The sequence below is a fragment of the Brassica napus genome, chromosome A2 (assembly GCF_020379485.1).
Source record: "Brassica napus cultivar Da-Ae chromosome A2, Da-Ae, whole genome shotgun sequence".
Lineage (NCBI taxonomy): Eukaryota > Viridiplantae > Streptophyta > Magnoliopsida > Brassicales > Brassicaceae > Brassica > Brassica napus.
In genome coordinates, this window is record NC_063435.1 from 9,710,436 (window position 1) to 9,721,992 (window position 11,557).

Consider the following 11,557-nt stretch of genomic DNA (forward strand, 5'->3'; position numbering starts at 1 on the left):
TTTCAAAAATTATTTTTAAACTATAAAAAGAAAATTTGAAAAAAAAATAAAAAAAAAATTCAAAATTTTTTTTAAAAAAAAATTATAAAAATTTCGAATCTGAAAACATATAATCTGAAACTATAAATTTTTTTTTATTTTTTATTTTTTTATTTTTTTATTTTTTTATTTTTTATTTTTTATTTATTTTTATTTGTTTATTTAATTTAAACCAAGGATATTAGGGACATTTTACCCTTTAATGAATGTCATTTTTGTGACTTTCTCCTTCTAGTGCTCTTTTTGAGACATAAACTTCAAAATGTGCTATTATTGACAATTGCCCTTATATATATTATGAAATAGTTAGAGATGAGATGCACACTCTTATAAAATCCTCAAATAAAAACTGATACAGATCAATTATCCAAGGAAAGTCACTAGATAAAAAATTACTTAGTCGACTCCAAATAAAAATAAAAGTAAACATCAATCTAAAATCTAAAACAAAATCTACAAGATCGACAAGAAAATCCATTCATAGTCTACATATAAAATCGGAAAAATTGTTTTTTAGAGCAAAAAAATGATAATTATGTCCTTTTAGACTAATATCTATTTTGTGCAAGTTTTGTCTATAATACCCTTTAATATTTTTGAAAATAAATTTAATAAATAGTTTTATAAACAAATTTTTTTTGAAAAAATGAAAATTATTGATAAAATACCTATATGAACTTAGTGGTATTTTTTCAGTTCTAAAAAAAATTTAAATCATAAATTTCAAATTATGTTATAAATAAAGTAGAAATGACATTCTACGAAGTAGAAAATAAAATACACTTTTTTCATTGAATCTACAATGTTTAGAATATATGATCTACGTAAATAAGAGTATTCTAAAAATATTTAGAATACACATTCCGCGCTTAACCTACCGATCTAAAATCTTTAGAAATCAAAATCTACACATTAGTATAAATCTAAAACACGTAGAAACCGACTTCTACAGATTTACTGTAAATCTAAAACATGTAAAAATCAAAATCTACACATTACTATAATTCTAAAAACCTGTAGAAACCGATTTCTACAGATTAGTTGTATTCTACGGATAAGAAATCAGTTCCTAAAAATATGGAAACAAAATATTTGGGAATATTCACTTTCATATTTAAAAAAAAAAATCAATTTTAAAAAGAAACACAAAAAAAAACGAATTCATTATTTATTATATTTAAAAATTACAATTTTAAGAGCATTATTGTCATTTTGAAAATAATTAGCTTAATGAGACATAAAGTATATGAGATTAGTCTAAAGAGATATAGTTATCATTTTTTTGCTCTAAAAAACAATTTTTCCAAAAAAAAAAGAGATTAGAAAGATGACGGAACACGGCCTCGCGATGAAGAAACATTCCCTAATTAAGTTCAACATGAAGACCATTCCCGGGACAAGACACCTCCGCCAAGAAGTTGAGAATGAAGCCACATTTTAACTTAGGATTTCGGAGCAGATATGTAAAATCTGGTATGCTATATATGACCATATATACCGAAGTGTTCGTAGTTATATAACCAAATTTAAACATTTACGTCTTGAGATCTGAAATGAAACACGAGCGTGAGTAGATGAAAAAAAATAGATACACTAGTTCTAAAACAGAGAGTGGTGTCAAAAAAAATACGGAGAGTATATATATCCCATTTTTATTATAATATGCTAAATATATGTATGATACGAATATGGAGGTTATTAACAAAAGTAGTAAGCAACAAAAAGAAAAGTAGAAATATAACAAACTGAGCTAAACTAAAAGAATCAAAGCTCGTGGCGTTAAAGACAAGATCCCAATAATGTCCACTGTCTTCGCCTTTGTTACTTCCACCCTTTTTTCTCCCGCTATATATATCCACACAATATCTCCACTAAACTGTATCCTTAATTATATTCCATATGGAAATGAGAAACATGTGGAAACGAACAAAATGTAATGTGCGTCGAATCTTGAAAATTGTAATGGATCATGTGGTGGATGAAAGTTCAGGGACTACCAAATATAAGAACTAAAACACAAGATACCAAGAACACTTTCTTGTATATTAGAAATCTGTTAAACAATCTTCCTAGATCTGTTTAATCCGAATTACTCTCAGTCACACACGACTAGAGACGGACCAATTCCTAATCTGTCAAAACAGAAAGCACAAGATACACCCACGAGTACTTGTCTTTCTTAAGCTCTCAAGAACAAACCTCTTGCTCTGGCTTTTCAATCAAAAACGGCTAACCTTAATCTACACAAAGTAATCAGGTTAAATAGCCTTAACACAATACCCTAGTCGCCTAAATATTGTGATAAGCCCAAATCTTCCAAATCTTCTTTGCTTCACGCCAAAGTAAGATCTTGGAACCAATGAGACGTTGACACGTCATCATCTCATAACCGACTTGTAACAGCAAGTCACACTTCCTATATTGTGCATAACACATCCTCTGTTTCTCATTCCGACAAGCTCCTTTTTCTTGAGCTTACATTCTCCCCCTTTTTATCTGAATGTGACAACCTATGCAACCTGCAATGTAAACATCCAAGCAGCACACATATCCAAGACAAAGAAACTACTCAACCAGTGATCATCAACTGAAAACACAATCCTTTAAATAAATTGCACATTGAAATGATAAAAGCACAGTCGAAGCACACAGTCTGAGTCTTAATTAGTACAAGCTGAATTAAAGCATAAAATGTCATTAAGCACTAAGACATGACCATCCTACGCGTCTTCCTCATCTTCATCCTGCTCATCGTTTTCTTCAAACCCTGGATGAGGAACATGCTGCTCATAGTCTCCCCCTGCATAGGTGCACATTTAGAAAAAAAACATTCGTTAGACATAGAGTAGAAAAATCTACAAAACACGGTGCATCTCCCTTACTCCTCAGGCGAACTCTAATGGCTTTGAGTCCCGTAATAGCGCGATTGATGTCATCCTCAAGGCTAGCAGCACTAGAGTCTGCTCCAGACCCACGACCAGCCTTAACATCCTTGACAACAAGCTTCGGTGTTCCAGTGAACTCATCATGAAGCAAGTCAGGAGTTATAGTTCTCTGAAAATGGATGACCTGCTGAATCAGGTTAGGGAACATGATACACCGAGTCTTCTCTGTCTGAGTGTTCGCTGCCATTGCTACTATCTGATCATAGACAAGTTTCCCGAAGTCAAATCCATCATGATGATGAAGCATGTAGACGAACCTGAGTCGCCTTTGGTTCATTGAAGTGTAGTTCCTGGTGGGAATCCAATTCGAGCAGACGAGCTTATACAGAACCTGATTCGTAGCTGTGAGATACTTTGAACTCATGTTCTCACCTCGTCTGATTCGCCCATCTGTGAGAAAACCACAAACTTCATCAAGGCGTTCATCCATCCAATTAGGATCTTCTTCAAACCCCGGAATGCAATACATCGAGTTAATCAGACTCGGAGAGAAATCAACAAGCGATCCTCGAACATACACCGCTACACCATCGTCTCGTTCCTCGGCTTCCGGAAGATTTGCAAGGAACTCCCGGATTACATTGGGCTGATAAGGATCGAGATCAGTGAGGGTATGAATCAGGCCTGCCCCGATCACAATTTTTCTGACATCCGAGAGATTCTCGTCCGTGAGAGAGATAGATTGCTGAGGAATGAAATTCCTCCCTCGGAGCTCTCTGAAACGCTCAGTCGCCTCTATTGAGAAGAACCGTTCGGTCATTGGCCTCCTTGAAGGTCGCATGAGCTCTGGATAGAACTGAGCCTTAGTTTGATACACACTCCGACTCTCCTCAAATCTCTGTTCTTTGGAGCGATTCGGAGGAGTGTCTTCTGCCATCGGAGCTTCGGCGGAGTGATCGTCTGGTGATTCCCCATCCGAGAGAGACTCGACTTCAGAAGCGATGTTTGGGGGTAGAGGGGCAGTGTCACCAGCTGAGACGCGACGGCGGCTCCGCTTGCCTGAGGACGACCCAGAGGAGAGGTCGAGCGGGTTCATCGGAGTAGACTCGACATTCTTCAGTTTCATGAGCCGCGAGCTTCTCCTTGTGGGTTGCATGTTGCTGGTGAGAGAGATCGAGTGCGCCGGCGAGAGAGAGAGAGGATGTAACACTTGAATACAGCTGCATCATACCATCCTCTAAAATAACCCTAATCACACTCACAAGGCCCGTTAGAGACAAAAACACTAGGCCCAAGACATGAGACCCAAGATTTGAAAGACTAGCAGTAGACACAGCCATAATTTTAAAAGAAACTAACACCACAGTATGTGAGACAGAGAAATGGTGAGATTGAAATTCATGTCCTTGCCAGCAATGCAGCTCACAAAAGGAACAGCAACTAAAGCACCTCGCCAGAAGACATACTCCAGAATGTCTTTTAGCGTCCAGAGGAGAGAGACAGAGGTTGCTTCCCACTTGTACTCAGCCACCAAAAAGTTTTTTGATAAAGAATCAGTGAGACCAACCCACATCTGTAGCTGTTTCTCAGCCGAGTAGCTGTCACAGACATGATTCTATCATGCAGCTTACTCACACCTGAACTCCTGCAGCATAGTCATTTGTATGGTCTGGAAACACAGTGCAGACATCTTGTATGTCTGTCTCTCCAACTCGACAGTTATGATAACCTTGATCTGTAGCTATTTCTCAGCCGAGTAGCTGTCACAGATACCCACTTGTTATTATTTTTTTTGTTTACCAATCAGAGTTGACATCAACCCTGCCCCATCCAGACAGTGATCGAGAATAGAGTCTGAAGGTTGTGTCCTCCAGCTCCATTACGAGTATCCATCATTCAGGGCCTTTTGTTTTTTTTTTTTTTTTTTTTTCTGTTTAATGACCCAGGGCACTCTTCTTACCCAAATTTTACTCAGTCTCTGCTGTGTTTCCTCATTCAATCCAGACAGTGATCAATGCTCAGATCGAAAATGTTGCAGCATCTTGATCCAAGATGAGTGTCTTTCACCAGTGAATCAAATGACTTAACTGTTAAGGAGACAGGTGAAACAAGCTGTACAATCGAACTTGTTGACTCAGGGTTTTGTGGTTGTGGTGGCACATTGACAAGCAGTAACACAAATATACAACTGCCATGCTCTCCTCTTCTGACATGACTTATTCAGAGATTCACAATTCCCAAAGCCTTCCGAAGGCCTAGGAACGTGTTGTAGTCCAGAGGTTTGGTGAATAGATCAGCCAATTGCCTTTCAGTAGATACATGCTCCAAAATCACGATTTTCATCTCAACTAACTCTCTCACAAAATGATGACGAATGTCAACATGTTTGGTGCGTGAATGTTGAACCGGATTTTTAGACAGGTTTATGGCACTCATATTATCACAGTGAACAAGCATAGGGTCAGAGATGATACCATAATCAACTAGCATTTGGCGCATCCAAAGTAACTGAGTGCAACAGCTTCCTAGAGCAATATACTCAGCTTCAGCAGTAGAGAGAGAGACGCAGTTTTGTTTCTTGCTATGCCACGCCACCAAGTTGTTACCAAGAAAGAAACATCCGCCAGAAGTACTATGACGATCATCCAGACAACCTGCCCAGTCAGCATCACAAAATCCTGCAAGATTCACGTTAGTCTCAAAGGTGTAATGAAGACCAAAATCCAATGTACCTTTCACATATTTGATAACCCGTTTTACTGCATTCATGTGTGACTCTTTTGGATTAGCCTGGTAGCGAGCACAAATGCCGACACTTAGACACAAGTCAGGTCGACTCGCGGTAAGATATAGCAAGCTCCCTATCATGGCTCTATACAGTTTCTCATCAACGGGTTTCCCATCCTCATCTCGTGACAGCTTTGTAGTTGTGCTCATCGGAGTATTGGCTGTCTTGCTCGTCTGCATACCGAATCTTTTGATGAGATTCTTTGCATATGTGCTTTGTGAAACTGTGATTCCATCGTCTAACTGCTTGACTTGTAGTCCAAGGAAGTAACTCAGTTCTCCTACCATGCTCATTTCGAATTCAGAGGTCATCGTCTTTACGAACTCATCAACCATTGACTGAGATGTTCCTCCAAATATTATATCATCGACATATACTTGAATGATGAGGATATCTTGCCCATTCTCTCCAATGAACAGAGTTTTATCAACGCCTCCTCTTTGAAATCCAACCTGAGTAAGGAACACTGTCAGACGATCATACCATGCTCGAGGGGCCTGTTTCAGACCATATAATGCCTTCTTGAGTTTGTAAACATGATCTGGAAAGTGAGGATCCTCGAAACCTTTAGGCTGTGTGACGTAGACTTCTTCTTGCAGTACACCATTCAGAAATGCACTTTTCACATCCATCTGATAAAGTTTAATCTTCAGATTGCAAGCCATTCCAAACAGCAGTCTGATTGACTCAAGTCGTGCAACTGGTGCAAACGTCTCGTCAAAATCCACACCTTCGATTTGTGTGTAACCTTGTCCCACAAGTCTGGATTTGTTTCTGATCACGTTTCCTTTCTCATCGGTCTTATTCTTGTGAATCCACTTAGTGCCAATGATATTCACACCATCAGGTCGTGGTACCAGTTCCCAAACTTGTAATCTATCAAACTGTTCAAGCTCCAAGTGCATGGACTCTGTCCAAAACTCATCGTTCAGTGCTTCTTGAAGCGTCTTAGGTTCAATCAACGAGACAAAGCACTCTAGCTCGTTCATCTCAGCAGTGAAGCAAGCAAGCTTGACCATTTGCTGAAAATCAATCTGTTTCTTTCGTGTGACTCTTTCACCAAATACCTCACCAATCACATCAGCTGAAGAATGATTCTTATGCACTTTAGCTTGATTCAGATCCACTTGCTGTTCTTCAGACTGTTCGTCCTCTTCTTCTGATTCTTCCTTGACCTTCACGTCAGAGGATGCTTCAGCTGGTGGTGTAACACATTCTATCTTATGAGTGACTCGAGCTTGATAGAAACCAATGCTGTCGTCGAACACGACATTTACTTTGTCTCCAATAAATTTGGTACGCTGATTGAACACTCTATACGCCGAGCTGTTGGTTGAATATCCAAGGAACATACCTACATCACTTTTTGCATCAAACTTACCAAGATGGTCTTTATCATTGAGTATGTAGACCAGGCAGCCGAACACATGCATATGACTGAGGTTTGGGGTCTTCCCTCTGAAAACTTCATATGGAGTAGTCTTTGTGTTAGGTTTGACATACACTCGATTTATGACATAGCATGCAGTGGCTATAGCTTCTGCCCAAAACCCGGATGGCACACTGTTTCCACATAGCATCGCTCTTGCCATCTCCTGTAGAGTTCTGTTCTTCCTTTCAACTACTCCATTTTGTTGAGGGGTTCTAGGAGCTGCATATAGATGCTTGATTCCTTGACTGTGACAGAATTTATCAAACTCCTCATTCTGAAATTCACCTCCGTGATCACTTTTGATCTGCACAATGCCACCCTTTTCTTGTTTAAGTTGTAAGGCCAAAATACGGAAACTCTCCAACGCGTCAGACTTATTTCTCAGGAAGTCCACCCACGTATATCTGGAAAAGTCATCTACCAGGACAAAGATGTACTTTTTCCCTGCAATGCTGTCTGGAGTTATTGGTCCCATGAGATCCATGTGTACTAGCTCGAGTATTCCCTTGGATCTAATTTCTGAAATCTGTTTGTGCTGGACCTTCACTTGCTTACCTTGACAGCACCCTCCACACACTGTATCGGTCTGTTTCTCAAGTTCTGGAATTCCCCTAACAACCTCAGCGTTAATCAATCGGGTCAGACCATTAGTATTCATATGTCCCAGCTTCCTGTGCCACAGATCCAATTTAGACTCCTTAGCTGAGTAGCATAGGTGTGACGGCTTCCACATGTAGCAGTTGTTTCCCGACCTTACTCCACATAGAACAATGTTCCCTTTAGCATCAACAGCTCGACATTCTTTGCTGTTGAAGATAACTTCTAACCCCTCATCACACAATTGACTGACACTGATGAGATTTGCTTTAAGACCATCCACATAGAAGACATTAACAAGCTTAGGTAAGACAGACCTGTCCAGTTCTCCAACTCCTCGTATTTTTCCTTGTCCTCCATCACCAAAGGTCACTTTGCCTCCTTTGATAAACTGAAGTTTCTCAAAGAAATCCTGATTTCCAGTCATATGTTTTGAGCAGCCACTGTCGAAGTACCAGGGGGTATCAAACTGTGAGTTAGAGTCAGAGCTTGTGTAAGCAACGTTGCTTACCAGCTCAGTTCCAGTGGATAGGGTCGTGAAGTTGCAGATGATGGGTTGCTCTACGTCTGTGCGTGTTTCAGACTTTTCACTGTGTGTAACAGTCACGGTTTTCTGCTTATAGTTTGGGTACAGATCTTTCTTAGCTATCCACACATGACCATACAGTGATGGTTCCATAAAACAAAGATTCATCCTCCATGCACGTTGATACTGACTTTGTCGAAAGAAACAAAATCTGACATTGTGACCACGTTTTCCACAGAAATGGCACCCGTTTCCTCGTCGTGTAGTAACATTCTTCTTTAGGTTCTCTCCTTTCTGATTATTAATCTGTTCCTTCGTCGCGGTTTGAATTTCTGTATCATTCGAACTCCCTTTCACGAACACTGTTTCTTCCGCAGATTTGGAAGTAGCTCCTTGAAAACCTAGTCCCCAGTTACTGCTAGGACACTGACCAATGGTGAGAAGATGATCTAGTGTTGTTGTACCAGTAGTGAGCATTCTTACTTTCTTGAGATTGTCAGCTAGTTGATTCTCAAGTAATTTGCTCTTGTCCATCTCCTTGGTTAGTAGCTCATTCAGACAATTCATCTTCAGCTCAACCTGTTTTGAACTCTCTCTTGTTCAGTCATTGCTCGTTTCAGTGATAGCAATTCTTGGTCTGAGTTCTTGAGTATAGACAACTCAGTGGATTGTTCAGAAGGTTTCTCCAATTCCAGAATATTCACCTGAGCTTTCAGCATTGCCTTATCTTTTAGTAGTTGTAGATTCTCATGACTGAGTTCAGCAAACTTGTCGAAAAGAGACTTGTATTCTGATTCAAGATCGTTGTTGAGATCATCCTCATCCTCTTCCATGCCTGAATCTAATTTTGGTTCTTCTTCCTTGCTGACAAGTGCCATGAAGTTTAGATGAAGCTCATCTCTGTCGCTGTCACTCTCCGACTCTGTATCACTGAAGCACATAAGTGACTTGTCCTTTTTCAGATTATTAGGACATTCACTTCGAGTGTGTCCAAATCCCTTGCAGTCAATACACTTGAGTTCTTTGCGTTTAGCTAGTGGGCACTCATTGCGAAAGTGTCCATACCCCTCACACTCATGACATTGTAACTCCTTCTTCTTAGAGTTCTTCGTGTCTTGCCTGGTGTTTTGAGAGCTGTTTCGATCTGAGTCGTTCCTCTGAAATCGCGAGTTTGATCTGTTTCCTCCTTTATCCATTCGCTTAATGAATTTGTTGAAGTTTCGAGCCATAAGCCCCAAATTCTCTTCTATCTTTGTGACTCGGTCCTGTTCGTTTGAGTCTGACACAAAGGCGATGCTCTTTTGAGAGTTTGTGGTTCGATTGGATTTCTCCAGGTCATGGACCTTCAAGATACCAGACAATTGATCAAACTTCATTTCATCTGTGTTGACAGCTATATCCAGTACTGCCTTGTAAGCTTCAAACCGTGGAGGCAGACATCTTAACAGCTTTTTCACCAAATCCTTCTCATCATATTTCTTTCCTAGAACCGAGGCTTCACTGGCAAGTTCACTGATCTTGGATATGAATCCATCAATTGGTTCATCATCAGTCATGCGGAGATTTTCAAACTTTGAAGCTAGGTGATCGATCCTTGTTCTTCGCACGCTGGTATTTCCTTCAAAGTGGTTGGTCAAAATATCCCAAGCTTCTTTAGCAGACTCACATCCCTGGATGATTTTGAACTGATCCAGATCTACCGAAGAGAAGATGGCGGTAAGAGCTTTAGAGTTGAATTTGGAAGCTGCCTTTTCAGGATCAGTCCACTGATTCTTTGGTTTTGGAGCAAGAGTTTTGTCATCAGTCATCATCGTTGGCACGGACCACCCTTCTTCTACTGCAGTCCACGCATCCTCGTCAATTCCTCTGATCAACTGTCGCATCCTTGCCTTCCAATGACCAAAGTTGCAGCTGTCCAGCATAATGGGTTTATGAATTCCGAATAGTTCCTTCATGGTGTCCATGAAATCCGCAGGATCTCAACCTGTTAGTAGTGTATGATACCACAGAGTTTCCCGCTCTGATACCAAATGAAAGTTCAGGGACTACCAAATATAAGAACTAAAACACAAGATACCAAGAACACTTTCTTGTATATTAGAAATCTGTTAAACAATCTTCCTAGATCTGTTTAATCCGAATTACTCTCAGTCACACACGACTAGAGACGGACCAATTCCTAATCTGTCAAAACAGAAAGCACAAGATACACCCACGAGTACTTGTCTTTCTTAAGCTCTCAAGAACAAACCTCTTGCTCTGGCTTTTCAATCAAAAACGGCTAACCTTAATCTACACAAAGTAATCAGGTTAAATAGCCTTAACACAATACCCTAGTCGCCTAAATATTGTGATAAGCCCAAATCTTCCAAATCTTCTTTGCTTCACGCCAAAGTAAGATCTTGGAACCAATGAGACGTTGACACGTCATCATCTCATAACCGACTTGTAACAGCAAGTCACACTTCCTATATTGTGCATAACACATCCTCTGTTTCTCATTCCGACAAGCTCCTTTTTCTTGAGCTTACAGTGGATTTTTGTGTTTGGCCAAAAGAGAGAGAGAGAGAAGAGAGAGAGAGAGAGAGAGAGAGAGAAGAGAGAGAGAGAGAGAGAGAAGAGAGAGAGAGAGAGAGGAGAGAGGCATAGCCAATCTGGTAACGAGTTCAAAACCACTCCTCTGATATCCTTGGTGGTTGATTACACTCTTATTTTATCTTGTTCAATAATATTTGTGCTTTCTCAACATCACATGGGCAATCATCCCGTTCATGAAATTAACTCGATAATTATATTCTAAATATTGCCTTCTTATCATATACTGAAAATAAACTTGATTTATGGAGTTGTGCAAGAATCGGGGTTTTGTTGTTTTATTTATTTATTAGGTAACATGTTAAGCTTACCAATTTTTGAAAAGGATACAATGTTGTTGTTGAACAACTTATTACAAAGAAACAAAAAGAAGAAAAGGAAAAGGAAGAACTAGAGACTAAAGAAAGATTAAAGAGATCTAAGGCGGATACAAGGAGCGAATGGAAAAGTACAGCTGCAGTAAAGAAATTGAACCATCTTGCGGGATTGACAGAAGACGATCCCTCATTGAGCGATCAACTCTGGAGATTGTCGCAGAGCGATCAAACTGAACCATCTTGAGGGGTTTTGGTTTGTTTCACAACTTCAACTATTATATCTCAATAGGTCATCGATATCGTGTTGTTGATTTACAAAATAAATGGGTGTGAAAACCATTATTATTCTCCCCATATGTCGAAAGTTGTAATTACAAA

The 11,557-nt window shown here is 39.5% G+C and overlaps 1 protein-coding gene across 1 annotated transcript; it reads right to left on the reverse strand.

Annotated features, from left to right (window-relative positions):
- Positions 1-2,759: 2,759 nt before the first annotated feature.
- On the reverse strand, positions 2,760-4,804 carry LOC125584154. Its single transcript, XM_048752142.1, has 4 exons — positions 4,725-4,804; positions 4,286-4,522; positions 2,922-4,144; positions 2,760-2,839 (listed from the first exon to the last, which is right to left on the reverse strand). Exons 1-4 carry the CDS (start codon positions 4,802-4,804, stop codon positions 2,760-2,762), a joined length of 1,620 nt encoding a protein of 539 aa, XP_048608099.1.
- Positions 4,805-11,557: the final 6,753 nt, after the last annotated feature.